General features: G+C 40.3%; 2 protein-coding genes across 4 annotated transcripts; both read right to left on the bottom strand.

Annotated features, from left to right (window-relative positions):
* Positions 1-4,918: 4,918 nt before the first annotated feature.
* LOC116387329 (sodium-dependent neutral amino acid transporter B(0)AT3-like) lies at positions 4,919-10,359 on the bottom strand. Its single transcript, XM_031854305.1, has 12 exons — positions 10,029-10,359; positions 8,952-9,092; positions 8,704-8,841; positions 8,110-8,291; positions 7,877-7,987; positions 7,683-7,795; positions 7,467-7,595; positions 7,216-7,372; positions 6,795-6,999; positions 6,534-6,693; positions 6,262-6,424; positions 4,919-5,985 (listed from the first exon to the last, which is right to left on the bottom strand). Exons 1-12 carry the CDS (start codon positions 10,168-10,170, stop codon positions 5,767-5,769), a joined length of 1,860 nt encoding a protein of 619 aa, XP_031710165.1. The 5' UTR covers positions 10,171-10,359; the 3' UTR covers positions 4,919-5,766.
* A 3,611-nt stretch (positions 10,360-13,970) lies between these two features.
* LOC116387146 (sodium-dependent neutral amino acid transporter B(0)AT1-like) lies at positions 13,971-18,543 on the bottom strand. Of its 3 annotated transcripts, none has more exons than XM_031853977.1 (12): positions 17,082-18,543; positions 16,730-16,870; positions 16,511-16,648; positions 16,253-16,434; positions 16,052-16,162; positions 15,857-15,969; positions 15,635-15,763; positions 15,289-15,445; positions 14,992-15,196; positions 14,716-14,875; positions 14,317-14,479; positions 13,971-14,123 (listed from the first exon to the last, which is right to left on the bottom strand). In XM_031853977.1, the coding sequence occupies exons 1-12, from the start codon at positions 17,278-17,280 to the stop codon at positions 13,983-13,985; spliced, it is 1,839 nt and encodes a 612-aa protein (XP_031709837.1). In that variant the 5' UTR covers positions 17,281-18,543; the 3' UTR covers positions 13,971-13,982. The 3 variants fall into 3 exon arrangements, 2 of the variants coding, with proteins under 2 accessions (XP_031709837.1, XP_031709838.1); XM_031853978.1 differs by having other exon boundaries at positions 15,656-15,763; XR_004213000.1 differs by lacking the exon at positions 13,971-14,123 and having other exon boundaries at positions 14,389-14,479; positions 14,716-14,828.

Genomic DNA, 18,543 nt, shown 5'->3' with positions numbered 1-18,543 from the left:
TCTCTCTCTCTCTCTCTCTCTCTCTCTCTCTCTCTCTCTCTCTCTCTCTCTCTCTCTCTCTCTCTCAACTCCTGTTGCTCTTCACCATTTTTAATCTTTGACGATTACAAGATATCCCCCCCCCCTGCATCAAGTACGCCACGCGATGACTTGACGCCCACCCTCTCCATTACTTTAGGCGCCCCACCCTGCTCGTATCGCTCTCCGGGGGTGTTCAGCTGCTGTCCAACGCCCCCCCCCCCCCCCAAACAAACACACAAGTTTCAGTTTGTCTCCGGTCCGGGTGTAGAGAATATAACGAAGAATCATGTCTGCGGTTCCATTTGAGCTCCTTCATAAATGACAAACTAGACCTTGATGAAGAAACCATTTTAAATTTTTGTTTATTTTGTTTATTTTAATTTTTTTTCCAGTGATGCGGATTCTGCATATTTGTATTTCAGATGATGTAGCTAAAAACTTGATGTAAATTCCTCTTTTTTCCTTTTTTTGGCTTAATGAATATCATTTATTCAGTATGAAATCTTTATACTATATGTTCCACGTGTTAAGAATAAATGTACATTAAATCTTCGTAAGACGTTTGCTGTGCATTTCTTTTTCCTTATTATTATTATTATTATTACCCTCATACAACGTTGAGTCAGCATGTTGCTTCTGGCGCTGTGGATTTTTGACTCAATTCAATTTATTTTGTGTCGCCCAAAATCACAAATTTGCCTCAGAGGGCTTTTACAATGGTTTAAATGTGTAAATCCCCCGTCAGAGAGCACACTTTGAATCCCACACTTGATAAAATCTCTTCTATGACAAATGATGTCACTGGTACAGGTGATGTAATGCAAAAAAAAACCCATTCCCCCGGTACAAAACATGTTGTTTTATTATGACTCCACGTGGCCGGAGATGGTTTCTGGTTGTCTGCACGTGGTCCATTCTCGTGAGAATGATTGATCAGGAACGTCTGCAGGGCAATGTGGCAGAAACATCCACTTGTGCTTCAGGATGAACTGATTAGAATTTGGTGGTCAAATGTGACCGTGACCACCACATTCAAGAATTCATATGCTATTAGGTTGAGAGTTTCTTCTAAACCCAACTCTTAACACCCAACACCACAGCAGCACGTGAAACAAACCAACAGTGTGGCCGTGCATACAGTGAACCGATGTTCATTTTGGGAGGCACAAAACATCCCTTTCACCTCAGGAGATTGCGTAATAACGTTTTGAAATATTTATTTCCATTGTAGTCCTCAATGGCGAGACAAAATAGCATTCCATAAAAACAAAACAGCCAGCAGGAGCTAAATGCGGCACCGGCTACATGTTTCAAAGACCGCTGGCATCTCTTGATGCGGTTTCACTTGGTTGAGCTTTATTTATTCAGGAAGTCTCACTGAGATTGAGATCTCTTTGGTAAATGAGACATGAAAACAAAGCAATCCAAAGTTGAGTCCTCACTTCCTTTTCACAATGTTGACTTTGGTTATTAAGGCACATCTTCTAAAAAAGAAACCTCAGTGCATTGATGAGTGTTAACTCTGATATTACAGTTAGAAATATATCACAGTAACACGACGCGGCATCGAGACTATAAACTAAAAATGAGACAAAGAGCAGAACATCTGAATGTGATCTTTGAATACATTCACAAATCCATCACAATAAGAGCAGCTCAGTACTTAGTCACAGCAGAGCTTTGAGCTAAAACATAACATGATGATGTTTAGCAGGTATAATGTTCACAATATGAGTATAGTGTGTTAGCATGCTTACAGTTACTAATGAGCACAAAGTACAGCATCGAGCCAAAGGACTTCAGTGACGGAGCATCCGGCCCATCTGTAGCGGCACCTATACCTGCCACATCTGTTCCGTACTCAGGATCCATACTAAGTGGAGAGTCTAAGCTACAGGTGCCATTAAAACAACCTCAGTTCCTCTTTCATTGACAGATTCTGGCCCACACACACACACACACACACACACACACACACACAACAATCCCTCCCGTGTAGATTTGTTTCCAATACACTGTAGCACTGACAGCGTTGACTACAGTGGATTCACTGGAACGGTGTCGATACCAGTAAGCTCAAATATTGATTTCTGCTCAAGCCACAGTCGGTGATCAGTGAGATTTGCGTTATTAGGTTGTAAAAGGAGTCGTGCATCACGGGACATTGTATCTATATGTCCATGAGCAGCGTATAGAATATAAGTATACTATAGGTGAACAGCTTTAGATGTTTTTGTGTGTTGTATAAACTGAGCACATGAGCCTATAGACATGTGTTGCTCTGTTATTCAATACTAATTTTGTTAACATACAAATGGTATTTAATGTGTGGCTAATATACAGGTCAGCGTTTCATCCTGTTCTTCAGAAGGCTCCTCTTTCTGCTCTGAACGCACGGCGCCCTCATCTGGTCAGAACAGCACAGCACAGTGTTTCACTTCAGTTAGTATATCTACAGTATTATTGCGTGTTAAAGTTTTGGTTTCAAGATTTTTCAATCTCATTTTGCAGCTGTAAATAGACTTCATTTGAGCCAGTGGGCTACATGTAGTAGATGTGTAAAAGGTTTTTATAGAAAAGATATATATATATATATATATATTAGTACTTTTTTTAATGGAAAAAGGTTGAGAGACAAGATGCTGCATGATGCTTAATTCATAATTTAGCAGTTGATAATGAAACATGTACGTTGTGTGTAAGATCTTGCTGGTTGGGGCGTCACAGTATACGGTCTAGTGGTCAACCAGCAGAAGGTAGTGCTCAACTTTCAGGGGTCAGGAATCATGGGCTCGTGTGTCAGCATTTGTGTGCTGCCCCCTTACTGCCTCTTCCTGTGGTGTGGACCACTGGACACACTCACGTGACAGCTAAGACTATTTTAGGTGAAGCATCCGGTCATTTGTTATTTTACTGTAGAATTATTGCTTCAAGTGTGCCTCTTGCATCAGTTACTGGGTGTTGCTGTATTTATGGTTTCCTATAAGCTGAGTGAATCCCCCCTCTCCCGTACTTTGTACTTCCTCGTAAAAATTGGCGACAACACCCAGTTTATGATGGATGATTAACAATCTTTCACAGAACACTATAGCCACATGTCCATTGGCAAGATATTTCATGACAAATTATCTTGTAGTTGCACTATTTTTTTTTTTAGTTTATTTTCTTATATTCCATCTCTCACAGCAGACCTGTCTTTGCGCTACATGCCTTTCTTTAGGCTTGTTCTACTCGGCAGGGCAGCGGATGAGGAATACAACTGATGGTTATCCTCAGACTCAACATGGGAGAAGCTGCCTTCAGGTTTTTCCTGCCAGAAAGGGTTTATTTTAACCCAAATCATGATATTTTCCCAACCGTAATTAAAAAGATTTGTCGCCTAAACCTAAGGAGATTTCTGGCAGAAACTTCTCCCATTGTCCATGACAAGCTGTGTCCCAGTTAAGGACATAGCCTGGTAGACACAGGTTCAAGGACCAAGGTACAAACTTGAACATGCCCTTTCCTCTTACAAATTATGCGGACGTTACTCTCAAAAACAACCAGGTTGTAAATAACAATTTTTAACTTATCAAGTTCCACGATTAACTGAGTCAATGTGACCTTTCACTTCAACACACAATGGCCAAATTATCGAGCAGATTGACAGTAAATATCAGTAAATACGTACAGAACTAATAAACAGGGGACAGAAAACATAACTGATAAATATGCCCTGTGTTATGTATCACGTAATATTAAAGACGGTTTGCATCAAGTTTACCTTTCATGAATGTTTTTGCATTTGATTGTTTTTGTTGTGCTGATCATATAATAATGGATACCTTTTCCTTATCAGACCAATTCTCTTGATCTGCAGGAACATCTCCAAGGTGCTGCTTCATGCATGCAGGTAAAGACAGTGACCTTACTTTTGACTCTTTTTCAAAGCTGAAGTGCAATCTTATTTTAATACTGCATTTTTCACTTCTGTCACATGTTATGCTAAGATACCACTGTGTAATATTCAGATTAAATAAAGGCAGTGGGCACTGCAAACTATTTCTTTCCATTACCCACCTGAAGTATTAAAAATACAGTTAAACGATAAACACCAATCTTCACACACTACAGTAACCTCCGCTCTCGTATGTGCTCACAGGCCTTGACGTATAAATAAATAAGCCAGTGAATGTAATACTGCTATTAAAGTAAACACATGGAGAGTTACCAATCGATAATTTCATTGAGCTGAGAACACATTTTACCGTCTTTTATCTCTGATTGTAAATATCTGAGTGGGCAGGGCTTGTCCTTGTATTCTCTTCTGTCTCCATCTGTTTTCTTTATTTTGTTTTTCTCTTTATGTCCCATCTGTGTGCTCAGAGTTTGCCCTTTGGTCAGATGGTTGCTAAGAACCCTGTCTACTTCCTGCGTATGATATTAGATGTGACCGAAACTGCCATTCATTTTATAAGGCTCAGCAAAAAAGGCGACATTTCGCCATCAGTCAATAACAAGTTTGAAACTTATACATTTTAATCTTTCCCTTTCTCCAGGACTGATTTTAGTAAGGGGGTTAGAGTTGTCTCATAACTGCAATGGAATGAAAATTAATTGTAGACTGTTCCTGTCGCTGTGTCGGCAGATATTAATAATAAATGATCTATAAATGCATACAATAGGCACAACCTCTCTCTCAAATCATATTCTTGCTGCTGTGTGATGGTTAAGAGGTATTTTATCAACTGCACAGAAAAAAATGTGTTTGTTTAGAGGCAAGAAAAAGACTAACTTGCAAGTTAATTTAAGCCGGCCTCCTTGTGAAAACATCATAAATACAACTTGCTCAGAAAGCCAATCCCTTGGACTTTGTGAGAGGTACACCCAACCCAACAAATCTAGATACACCAGGATCTTACATGTTTATTGCTACCTTTAATTCAATTTTACAGGTGCTGGAAATAGTTTTTACAGTTCGCCATCAAAGAGTGAAAAAACAATCTTTCCATTCTGTGCTGTCGTCATCTTGACGGGAAAGCACAGCAGCATCTGGGGGATGTGAGGCTGGCCAGAGTCCGACAAGTCACTAACCCCAGCCGACTTCTTGACCATCCAGATGTAGTCTACTGGCTAGCCTCAATTACACAACCATAAAACCCTCAGCAACTCAAACGTATAGATATATATACATATATATATACATACGTTTATTCCAGATTGTCTCTGAAATGTTTATGTTGTGAGTTTTGTCTGTTTTTCTTCAGAGTTGTTTCAAAATGTGGACACAGAAATAATAAAAACTTAGTTTTTGGTTTTAAAATCAGTGATATGGATTTATTTGATCTTCAATGTCCCCAAAGAAATTGTAATGTACAGTGTCTGGAAATAATTAATAGAGAAAAAACTATACTTAGTCATCTGATATAAAAAACGCTAAGTGATAAACCTCAGTCATAAAACACTCTTTAAAACAATACAACAACCACCAGGTCAATAAAGATGGATAATTAAAAACGCATCCAAATACTTTTTCTAGACCTTGCCTCGTCCAACACTCATTTGTCTCTCTGGACTTTGATTTACTCAAAGAGGACATGACGTCACTTCGAAGATAATTTAAGTACAACTAAGTTTTTTACTTTGCACAGATGAAGAGTTCTCAGAAATCAAAAGTCTCTCTAGGAATAGAAGCTTAAGATCTCATGTAATAACTTTCGCAGGATGCTTTTTCTGTGCAGTAACATTGTTACTCGCAGCATTTTTTTAAGCTCTCTGGTTCTTCTGTTCCTGTGGTTCAACCTCAAAGCCGTCGTTGCAGTAGGGATTTAGGTCAATGAGAGCAGAGGACTTCTTGATCCTAGGGCAGACCAGTTGGTAGAGCGCCACCAGAGGGATGGAAATCACAGGTAGTATACAGAGGAGGATGATTATGGCAAACACCCAGTCGGGATAATGCTTAATTTCAGTTTTTGGGAATAGTTCCTGGAGAAAAAAAGAAAAGAAAAAAAGCATAAAATATAGAATATTGTAACATTATTTGGAATTTTGTGAAATTTGATCATTCTTTAAAAATGATTCCACTGTCTGTATCTATATCTATATCTGTGCGCTAAATATAAAGCTACACCCAACAAGTGATTAGCTTAGCTTAGCTTAACTTAAAGTCACTTTGCTCCACTAACTTTAGGATAACTCTTTCATTTATACTTATAGATTAAATTAAGGATTGGACTCAGTATTACTAAATTCTTTGCTTACATAGGCCGGGTTCCATGCGGGATAAGAGGGGTGTGTCTGTGCCTGGATGGCCACGTAGGCAACCAACACCACCAGAAGCATTACAGGACTGATCACCATCCAGCATGCCTTCCAGAAAATGTTGGGCCTCTTCCCAGTCATGAAATAGATGTCTTCACTGAAACTGTCAGAGGATACGGGAAGCAGAGTACATGTTTAACGCACTTGGATCTCAATCATCATAAGGCTGCAGAGTAACACCACAGAGTATCAAAGAGAAGAAAAGGGGTTACGTTTTCATTCCACGGCCATAAATAATTCCGGTAATCTCAAAGAAGGCAATAATTAGCAGTGGTACAGAGCCCACGTAGCTGTTGAAGACCTCCACCCAGTAGTTCCCCGAACCCAAGGTGAAGATGAGAGCCGTTAAGAAGGCTATCAAGCAGATGACCGCTAAGGAAGTGAGAAAGAAACGTTTTTCAGGTTGTGGGACTTTAAAGGGGAAAACATGCATCCGTTTGACTTGAGACCAGCTTAAGCTCATTTGCAAGTACCTGTTAGGAGTTCATTCGGCATCCACTTGGGCATTATATTGAGGTCTTTGATGGGCCTGAGGACTCCCTCTATGTTGCCAAACATGGAGGACAAACCCAAGGTAAAGAGCATGACGAAGAACAGTATGGCCCATATCTGCGAGCCTGGCATCTCTACCACTGCTTCAGTGAACACAATAAACGCCAGGCCGGTACCTGAAGCGCTCTGTGGAGGAAGATAAAAGACAGGCAAGAAAGTAATGAGGAAGCATGAACTGACTGTACATGTTTGACCGGTACATGATGTGCTGCATTCCATGGAAAGAGAGGGGAGGCGAGAGCAGAAAGCAACTAGGATTTAAGGGGAGAGGGAAGTTAGACGAATGAAACTTGCAGGCAAAAAGAATGCCCAAGACTAGGTGCGTTTTTAAAGTTACAATACCTGGTCAAGGAATGTTTGCAGGTCACAGTGCATCAGGTCCACACTGGCCAGCTCACCTGGAGATGTGCGATTCAGATACTCCACCCAGTGATCATAGTTGTTTGTTGTTATGTTCTGGTCTGAAAACTCAAAGTGGTCGGTCAGAGCCAAGATGTTTCTGTAAGATGGAGTACCAAAAAAAGTATTCCTCATTAGTATCAGCAAGCAAAAACGATTTATTAGAATTACATACAATATGTGTGCGTACGTACTCCTTTAAGCAGGAGTTGAAGGCGGTGTTAGCTTTAAATCCCAGAATGGAGAAGATGGAAATGGAGGCGTAGATAGATGTGGCGCTATTTATTACTCCTACTACAATAGCATCCCTCTCACAGTTGTTTCTAATTGACACGGAACAGAAAAAACAAAGTCACACACAATTCATCCAAACTTTTGTAGCGAGGGAGTTAAGCAGCTTTAGTCCTTACCTCTCTGGGTTATAGCTGGAGAAAGCTATGAGACCTCCAAAGGCCAACGAGAGAGAGAAGAAGATCTGGGTGAAAGCGTCCAGCCACACCTGAGGGTTCTTCAGTATCTCCCACTGTAGCGGTGCGAAAACACAGAACGTCAGGTCATCGTGTGCAGCATACAATCTGAAGTAGCAGCAAGTGGTCAAACTCACATCAGGGGTGAAGAGGTACACCAGTCCATCAGTTGCTCCAGGCAGAGTGAGTCCACGGATCAGGAAAATAGTCAGCACCAGGTAAGGGAATGTGGCTGTCACATACACAGCCTGAAACATATAACACAGCCCCTTGTTAACTCTTTCTTTCTACGTCTTACTGTAAATGTCAGCAGTGATGTCAAATGTATGTGACTGATTTTGAAATAGGCTCATTCACCAGATAAACAGACCTTTCCGATGGAAGCAATGCCTTTGATGAAGCAGACGTAGACCACACACCAGGCGCTAGCCAGACAGATGACCAGCCACCAATGCAGGGAGCCGCTGGTCTCGATGTCAGGTGTGACATTCAGGGTCTCGCGGTACCAGAAGTAGTTCGATGGAGTGCTCTTCACACACTCCACATTATAGCCTATATGGATGCATACAAAACAAATAAAAAACAATGACAGCGTCTATGAAATTCTAGAAGGGCTATGATTATTGAAAACGAATGAGATTATTTGTGCTGTTTTCCTGTCACTCATTCCACTGTGCGTGACAGGAAAACGCCTTTTTTTATGCTCTTTTTTTATGTTGTGCTGCTAGATCCCTTTGTGCCATAAAACAATAAAAACCCAGAAGCTGTGACCTGAAATGCCACGTAGAGCCTGATATTCCTCTTGCCTCTAACTTTATTATAACTAAAGTAGATGCTCAAACTAAATTTGATACATTATAATCTTACTTATACTATTAAATGCAATATACGTCTGTCACTGTGGTAGTAGCAATGGCCGTGTGTGACAATTAACGCTACAAGAGGAGCTAGAATGACTTGTTACCTGTGAGGTTATCATTGAGTGGACACTGGCTCCATGGCAGGGGGTCTTGGAAAGAGTGAAAGAAGTACCAGAGCACCCAGGCAAGGATGGTGTTGTAGAAAATGCCCACCAGGAATGACACCAACATGGAGGCAATTCCTATACTCACATTTTCCAGACCACAAAAGAAAAAAATCAGCTCGAGAAATAATGAAGATCTGCCAAATATAAATGCTAATAACTGTTCCTAATAATTCTAGGGCACCTACCGACTCCACCCAGCAGCGGTGAGATGGAGGTCCAGACACCGATGCTGCCCATGCGGAGCCTCTGTCCTATAGCCAGCTCCAGATAGAGCAGGGGGAGGCCCTCAAACACCAGTGCTATCAGGTACGGGATGAGGAATGCGCCTGAAGACATGAAGTTATTTACCTCCCAGTTAGACATCAGCCAGTCTTTATCAACCTACTTTGCAGAGAACATTTTAAAATAAGGTTTATTAAGATTAATGGCTGTTTGAACCATGTTAGGGAAACAAATGACAAACACTTTTTAATTACCTTAATCAAGCCGTAATAAGGGAGATTTCAGGCCATGCTAAATAAGTGCACTGCAATACTGAAAAACCTTCATAATTTAAATATATTTAGACAATATGTGGTCGCTGGACTTTTTTTTTTTTTTTTTTTTTAAGCCAAAACAGGAGTGGAGTCAGGTAGATGAAAATGTAAAAAAACAAATCATATTAAAACCTCCATTGCTTTAAATTACACAGATATTAGGCTTAAAGTAGTCAAGAAAAAAGGTGTCATTAAGCTGATGTCAAATAGAGTGTCAGGTGAATGTTTCACTGCCTGTGGGAATCAGGAATCCAAGAATCGATAGTTGATAGACTATATGTACATTTACCGGATTGGCTGTTTACTCAACCTAACCCTGAACCGGGTCCTTTAGGATTCTGTGGGTTTGGGAAACAAGAGCTCTCTCTGGGGACTATGAGGAAGTAAATACAGGAATTGCTCCATTCAAGCAGAAATCATTCCTGACGTTTACCATGATCAATAAAACCCAGATAAGGTTCAGTATTTTGGCATCAACTGGCCTAGTTCATTTGTTAATGACTAATTCAACCGAGACAGAGAAATAATCAAAAATGCTGTTGAAATTCAATTCAGTATCTTGGATAAAATAATCTGAAACGTGTTAGAAATGCAGTTCAAAAATAACATGAGTGATAAACCGTGTAATTAACTTCATACATCTCCAACAGCAAACTTAATTAAACTATGGTGTGATGGGGAAAAATAATGCAGCTTATAAGTTCGCATCATATGATAGCATCTCACCTCCTCCATAGATCTGGCATAGGTAGGGAAAACGCCAGACGTTTCCAAGACCCACTGCAAAGCCAATACATGTTAACATGTACTGAACCTTGTTGTCCCATTTGGGTCTCTCCTCCACTCCAGAGTCTTTTGTTTTGCCCATTCTCAGTTGGCAAAAAGGCTTATCACAATTCCAGTTATGATGCAAAGATGCAACACTCCTAATAATACACCTCAATCAGGTATTATCTATTTTTATTTACTCCGTAATTCACCAACTGTTCTCAGCTCAGTATATGTCAAAGTGATGTCCAGAGCTCCCCTCTCGTCCTCTGTCTTCCTCTCTTTAGTGGGCAGTCCTTGTCCAATCAGTTGCAGCTTAGAGTCAGGGTGACAGATTTATTGCTTTTTATGGGGAAATCAAGCCACCAGGAAGAGACTGAAAACATCAGGCATTATGATTTAATGGTTAGTCCTCCCTGTTTTTTTTTAATGAGTGTGCTAAGCCTCCAATAATGGATAACCTGATGATGCTGTTTCAATGTTACACTACCCTAAAGAGGACAATAATCAAGACACCATGACTGTTGTACCATGACAGAGACATATCTTTTTTTTCAATTAATCAAACCTTTCTTCAAAAGTAACATTTGTCCATTGAAATTAATCAGGAAGTGTTTTACAGCGAGTGGAAAGACACTGAGCTAAAACAAGTGGGTTACATTGTGAACCTATTTTTAAATAAAAAAATAGTGATTGGTGCAACTTTAATTATTCAATTCAATGGGTATCAATAATTCCATAATAATTCGAAACAATCAGCATGTGAAAAGTAGGGTGTGCAAAGTGGTAGCATCATTTTCAGTTAACCAACAAGTACAAATCAAACAGGGACAGAGTGATTGTGCTGCATATAAAGGAGAACCAAAGCTAAATATATCAGTGATTTTGATAAAAAAAAAAGCTGTGATTGTCATACCATATAATTTCCTTATTGTTGAACTGAATTTGATAATTTCAAGCAAGATCATGTCTGCCCCCTACTGGTGTTAACCGTACTCTGCACTTGTTCTTCTTAGACTGTGCTGCTGTAATCTCAGTTTCTGGAAAGTTCCTAAATGTCTTTGGCTCTGTTTCCACTCGTGGGGATGTTGAAGTTAAATGGAGACTCCAGGCTTGGTGTCAGCTTCAAAGCTCACAGTAGGCTTGAGGTGCTTCATGATCTCTGTGGCTTAGAGGCTGTAGGCCTTCAATCCATCCTAATATCCCTTTTCAGGCCCTTTCTAGTTATCCAGGTGATGGACAGAGCCTCGCACAGCGTCATTGTAAGTGGTTGGCAAGTTTCGTTCTTTGGGTCCTCGAGGCGTTTGGGGTTCTTAAGACTTATTTCTTTGCCTCCTTCTGCAGCAAACAAGTGGATACCATCTCGTTCTCAAAAGCATGGCTTTTCTGGTGCTGCAGTTTGTAGAAGTTCTTGCCTTTAAATAATTCCACCAGGACATTTCAGATGGTGGATTCTTTCACCAAAGCTGTGTCTGTGATCTGATTTGATCTCTCAGTAACACAGTCGCCAGTCATACGTTGAAGAGGACAAAGCTGGGATGGTTTTAGGCTTTGAATTCCAGCTTTAAGATTTTTCCCTTTAGGGCCGAAGACAAACCCCTGGTCTCTGCTGTGATGATCAACCAGCCAAACTGTAGTTCAGAGCTGCTCCAACTCCTCATAGAAATCAGCCAGAAGTATTTTGTGTCCACCTACACAACATCTCCGTCGTACGGACAAGGTTCTTCTAAGCCTTGCTGGTAGGAGCTTTCTTCCAGGATCCATGCTGCTCAAACATTTCCTCCATGCCAAACTCAGGGAGAAACTGAGAGAACAGCCGGCTCTCCTCAACACTGGGTGTCTGTGTGGTAGTGGACTAACTTTCAGTTATGTGTTATGAGGTTGGCTATGTTGTCATGATGAGGGACGAATCTCAGGAGGGCAGGGTCTTTACTCACCAGCTGCTTCCTCCCCTGAATAGATGTGCAACATCTTTTGATAAGACTGCTCTGGAGCAGCACAGCAGCTTCCCATCTGTTGCATGGAGGAGGAAAGAGGATTCCATCCAAAGAGACACCTGGGCTGGAGCTAGCCGGTGATTAGCTTAGCATAAACATTGGAAGCAGATGGAAACAGCTGGCCTGTCTCTTTACAAAATCCTCCAAGCAGCACCTCTACATTTAACTTATTAGCATGTTATATTTTGTTTGTTTAAGCCATACATATAGGGTATCTTGCCTGCTCCATTTGTTGTGCTTTGTTAGATCTTGGTCACCTGGCCTCTACCTCTGTGTTCTGTCAGTGTGAGGTCGCCCTCTTTTGGCTAATTTGCTGCTTTACATCTTTTGTCTAAATAAGTCAAGGCCCAGAAACACCAAACTGACAACACAGCGCAAGCGCAGACAAATACAGATTAATGTGCTGTTTCATGTCACCTCATGTCTATGATTAAAAACATCATCTTATTTTTATTTCATTTTATCAACTGTGTTTAATTTTGCGTAACGATGGCATTCTATCCATGCTTTTTACGTTCCTTCGATGTATATTTTCCGTTGTAGTACAGCATTTGTGCTGCACTTCTTGTATGACAGGTGCCATACAAAGAAATGTATTAAAAACATTATTATCATTGTCATTATTTTGTTTAAGTTTATTTAAAAGTACCTTGATTTAATTTCTACCAATGTTCTTCTTTCAGCCTTTTTTGTTTGCATCTCTCCAAATCTTGGGGATGTGCCATATTCTAACAATATCGATAGGCCAAACGCCTCCAATTTATGATCAAGTAGGATTCAGTAGTAGCCAGCCACCATGTTTCTACAGTAGCCCAGAATGGACAAACCAAACACTGGCTCTAGATACAAGCTATATTTATACAAAACATTATATGTAACTTGCTCAAGGTAAAGAACATAGATGGATGGAAAACAGTACATTCTTTGTGTAAGTTACAACCGAGGCGAATACGACCACTATGATTCCCAGATACACTTACCTAGTCTCTATTGTTGCAGCCCTGAGTCTTGAATTGCAGTACAAACAGCACCGAGTCTCACTTGGAAAATGTTACTTTTGGCACCGGGAACTAACCGAATTTACAATGGTACGTGGGTATGGGTTTCATTTTCCTTTGGGCTCTGCGCAGGCACCTCACCTTACCAATTATCGCTAATGCTCGGTAATTGCTCAAACTAGATACTCTGCCACAAGTTCACACATTTTCTCCGTGTCTCTTAATAACAAATGCTTTCTTCTTTTCTTCGGCTCTGTGGATAATTTCTCATAAATGTACCTGTGAAGACAAACCTAAAACAGAGTATTTATGGTTTTCAGATTTTATGCATGAATACAAAGCTAACACTATGTGACAGTATTAACCTTTGGCAAATGTCAGAAAAAACCTTGATCTTGGTTGCTGATGATGTTAATTTCTTCTGATTTCAGATCAGATTCCTTCTGGAACATGTGTGGTTGTAAACTCTATGGTTTAGAAGTGTTTATTGTGGTTATATTCATGGTAAAAATGCAGCAAAATGTTGCTTCAAAGGTCCCCGGGCTGCAATCAGCAGAGCAGATGCAGAAGACTGTAAATACTGACCAATCAGAGCAGACTAAGGGTCTGAAAGAGACAGGTGCTTATACGGACGAATTCATAAAGAGGGTTAATAGATGTGCTGGAGCAAAGACAAATGAAAAATAACGTGTTTTTTTTTTATTTTAAAAGATGTAAACATGTTCTAGTATGAATATGAGAACAATATGTCTGCTTTAGGAATGTGTGCATGGATATAAAGAACAATGTTTGCAGTGGTAATTTAAATAATAGGATATCAGGAAGGAACTCAACTTATTAATTCATATTTTATTTTTTGATACTCTGAAATGTATGACCTTTTAATTAGGACACTTGGCAAACTCTTTCAATATATTTTATTTTTTCTTGCAGTAAACAAAGACCAACCTACATAATGCATACACAGGCACTGCTAGACTGGGGACTCCCGCCAAAAGAAAGACAACCGCATTGATCCATGAAGGGTACGGCACTGATGTCAGAGATGGGAACTCCTCCTGTAAACCCCAAAAAGAGTATAATTTGTTACCACCATATGCTCTACTATCAATAACTTGTACCATAAAAATGTTTGCAACAAGGCATTATTAAACAAAGAGACACCACAAGGATGGATGCTGTTGCTGAGATCAGAACTGACACAACCGAATATAAATGAACACAGATTATACTTGAAGCTTGTGTGCTTACAGATTTGGGATCCCAGACTAAGTAGGTGAGCTCTTCTTGGGTTTGTGTCACCAGGTAGAAAACTAAAATAACCAGAACGATTAGAGGACTAATGAACCTCCATGTAACCTGCCAAAAGATGGAGGGCTTATATCCGACCATGAACTCCAAGTCCTCATTGAACCTGCCACACAAGAAGGTTTTGATTAGGTTTGAAAAGTTTAAAATGTGAAATTAAGTCAAGTCATCCTTGTTACAAAGGGATTAAATAAGTCAGCCATCTACATAAAGATTTGCTCAAAAACAGGCACAGCATGATGCTGCTCATGCTTTATGGTTATTTTGCAGCAAATATCAAGAAGAAAGAACGAAAACACAGATGAGCAATGTGTTGCTATAATAGTCTGAGTAAGCACAAACCTGTCTATGCCGTAGATGTATACAACAGCTATCATCTCAAACAATCCAATGGTCAGAAGTGGAACTGATCCAGCAAAGTTATCGAAGAGAGTTACCCAATACATCCCTGAATGCTGCGTAAACAGGAGACAGATGATGAAGGCGACAGCACATGTTAGTCCTGAAACACACGTGCACAAAAACAAGGCGACTTGTGTTAAAACAGGAATCAGACAATCAATTAATCCAAGGTTGCAAAGCTAATGGGTAGATTGATTTATCTACTAAAAAGAATACCAGTCAGCGCTTCTTGGGGCCATTTTTGAGGTAACAAATTCAGATCTTTCAGTGGGACCACCACTCCCTCTATGTTGCCAAACAGGGTTGAGATTCCCAAGCAGAGAAGCATGACGAAGAAGAGAACAGACCAGACAGGAGAACCAGGCATCTTGATTATTGCCTCTGTGAACACAATGAAGGCCAGACCTGTTCCCTCCACTCCCTGCACAAACACAAGTTAGTAACAAAACAAATAAGATTAAAAAAAAAGTAGAATAACTTGGTAATCGGATTGTTATTCATCAATACAGTCACCTCACTGAGAAGTGTCTGCATGTCACAGGTTTTGATGTCCAATCCAAGAACAGTATCAGGGTAGGAGCTGTTGAGATGGTTGAAGGCTGCCTCGTAGTTGCTTGTAGTGATGTTGTCTTCAGGAAGGTCAAATGCATTTAATAATGTCACGATGTTACTAGGGAGAGCACATGTCAGAGATAAATCACTCTGGATTATTGGAATTCAGATTTTTCAAGTTTATTTGAATACAATACTCACATACATTGAAAATCCCTTAAAAGTGACCCCTTCCTAGTGTTACCTTATTCCATGCAAAAATGCATTAAAAGTAGCTGATGAAGCTTCAGTAGTACTGACTACTCACTCATTGATACAGTTGTCATACTTCTCTGTGGCTCTGAAGCCAATGATAGAGTAGGTGACTGTGGCAGCATAGATTGAGGTGAAGCCAGTTATTGCTGTCAGGATCACAGCATCTTGCACACAGTTGTTGCTTGGGAAACAGGGAAAAAAACCCGAAATAGATTCAGGACAAACATATTTGAGAATGGCTACTAGTGACAGGGCTTCTATAAATGTCTCTTACTGAACAGGGTTGTAGCTTGAGAAGGAGATAAGGCCTCCCCAAGCTAGGCTAAAGGCATAAAAGACCTGGGCACCTGCATCAAGCCAAGTTTTTGGGTTGATCAACTCATCAACCTGGAAGAGTGAGGTGTACATTGTGACGTGGCTTTGTTAGTTATATAATTGCCTTTTTTTACGATATCGATTTGAAACTTACGTCTGGTGTGAAGAGGAACTTTATTCCGCTCAGGGAGCCTTTAAGAGTCAGTCCTCGAATCAAGAAGATGGCCAGCACTATGTAAGGCAGAATGGCTGTGACGTACACCGCCTGAAGTCATGACAAGAAAAGAAAAACATTAAATTATTTGAAAAGGGGTGATTCAAGAAAGGCTATTGTTTTTGTGAAGGTTTGACAGACCTTGCCTGAAGTGCCGATCCCCCGTATGTAGCAGACACACATGACTGTCCAGGCTGCTAGTAGGCAGAGTACTATGGGCCAGTGGATTCCTCCAGAGTCGGCTATAGAGGCTGAACTATTCAGAGTCACTCTGTAAAAATAGTAATCCACAGTGGAGCTCCTTTGACACTCTGGTACAAATCCTGAAGGGGCAAGAAACAGTCATCTGCACAATAGTTTAAGTGCTTCATGAGTATATCTGTGTGTATATTAAAATACCTGTCCCATTGTCATTGAGAGGACACTGAGTCCAAGGCAGTGGGTCTTGAAAGGAATTGAAGAGATACCACAGGATCCAGGCTATTAAGGTGTTGTAGTAAAGTCCAACCAATAAGGAAACCAGCATGGAGGCTATACCTGAGGAAGGCAAAATCATTATCTGAAGTTATTATTTTGCCTCTGCTTTGGAAAATTTGTTTCATCGCCTATTTTACTTACCAACACCAGTCAGATAAGGGTTGATGGCTCTCCACACTCCTACACTGCCTTTCCTGAGACGCTGGCCGATGGCAAACTCCAACAGCAGGAGAGGCATTCCTTCCAGCACCAGCAGGATCAGGTAGGGAATCAAAAATGCACCTGAAAAAGTATGATCAGAAGCACAATTACAAACCATTTGCAAAGGTACAATAAGTCCTTCAAGGAAAATCATTTAAAAGTTAGAAAAATACTCAAAAGGTACAGGCTATTCATTAGTACCTCAACCACACTATAATTTGTCAAACAGTCATTGAAGAATTAACAGTCCATAATCATTAGATTTCACTCTCGTTTTTTTATTTGAGCTTACCCCCTCCATGACTTTGACACAAGTAAGGGAATCGCCACACATTGCCGATCCCAATGCAGAAGCCCACACAGGTTAGGATGTACTGGGTTTTGTTGTCCCACTTTGGCCTGTCCCCGGCCCCCTCCTTCTCCATCCTGTCCAGATCCTCATGAGAAGGGATCCTATCATCCAGTCCTGGGTTAGGAAATACAAGTCTCATGGTTCCCCTACTGAAGCTGAGAAGTTACACTGTCATTCGTGGAAGTCAAAGTGAGCTCTTAGTGTATGCACTCTGCAATTCAAAAATAAGTTTATGATCTTTTACTTCATCATTATGCAATGAACAGATAAGCCAACGCACACTCTGCATTTCTGTTTTTACACTACCAGTTAATCATTCAATGTACTACAATGTAAATACTGCCAATGGTTAGGGGTAGATAACCCTGTCCCCTCACAGCAAGAAGACTCTGGGTTTGAATCCACTGCTCAAGGAAGAATTCCACCCTTCACCCAGTTTGAAACTCTCCCATGGTCATATTGTTTTGTGGCCGTGAGGCTGATAATGAAGCAGATAACCATTTGTTATTAGTTATAGTTATAGGCATTGCTGATGACATTAAGAACGGAGTCCTGCTCACAGTTGTTGCTCCAAGAATATTACAAAGAATATGTGAGAACTGTTTATCAGAGAGTTTCCCAAACTGCTTCTAACTCCAGAGCTGGCAGTTACTCACTAAACAGATTTGCACCTGGAGAAAGCGATGAGACATCCTAGGGGAAGAAAACCTGTGTACCTGCCTGTAATCACATCACTGGATTTATGAAACCAAGGATGGAATACCAACTGGGCAAACTGGGCACCAGGCTCAGGGTCCCAGAACTTCAGATGCACCCAAAACAGTCGGGGTTCGACTGGTTGTGCTAATTTATTTGCTGCTTTGTTTGAGATTCAGCACTAAAACATAATACCTGAAATAATGAGGGCCTTAAGGCGGGTCCTGCTTCATTATCTAATCTTGAGGCCCAACCTTGAACTGGGTCTTTGTGTTGAACGCTAGTTTTAGACCTTCATTATTTAAATTTTGTGCATGCATGTTGTGTATTCCCAGATCAATATGTTTCATCCATCAACAATGATACAGGTCAAGAGCAACTACACACATTTTGCCCTGAGAGGAGGAGTTTAACAATCAGCATTTCTATCAGACTCTGGTGATTAAGACAGTAGATTCTGATGAAGACATGTTGTTGAAACATGCTCCAGACTTTATTCAGATCATGAGCTTGATGTTTTCTTTCAGACTAAAAATGGAAATCTTCATGACAGTTAACTACACAGTTTAGTCCTCAATATTTAGAAACTCCTTAAAATGTGGTTTTCCAAGAGTGTTTTTTTAATTATGTCATTTTTTGTCCCAATGCCCAGTAACATTATAGCTGTAATCAGTAATTTTAAACAATGGTTACAGATTAGTATATT

Source organism: Anarrhichthys ocellatus, unplaced genomic scaffold (assembly GCF_004355925.1).
Source record: "Anarrhichthys ocellatus isolate YVR2014 unplaced genomic scaffold, GSC_Weel_1.0 scaffold14, whole genome shotgun sequence".
Taxonomy (NCBI): domain Eukaryota; kingdom Metazoa; phylum Chordata; class Actinopteri; order Perciformes; family Anarhichadidae; genus Anarrhichthys; species Anarrhichthys ocellatus.
This window is presented reverse-complemented; position numbering and strand designations above follow the sequence as displayed.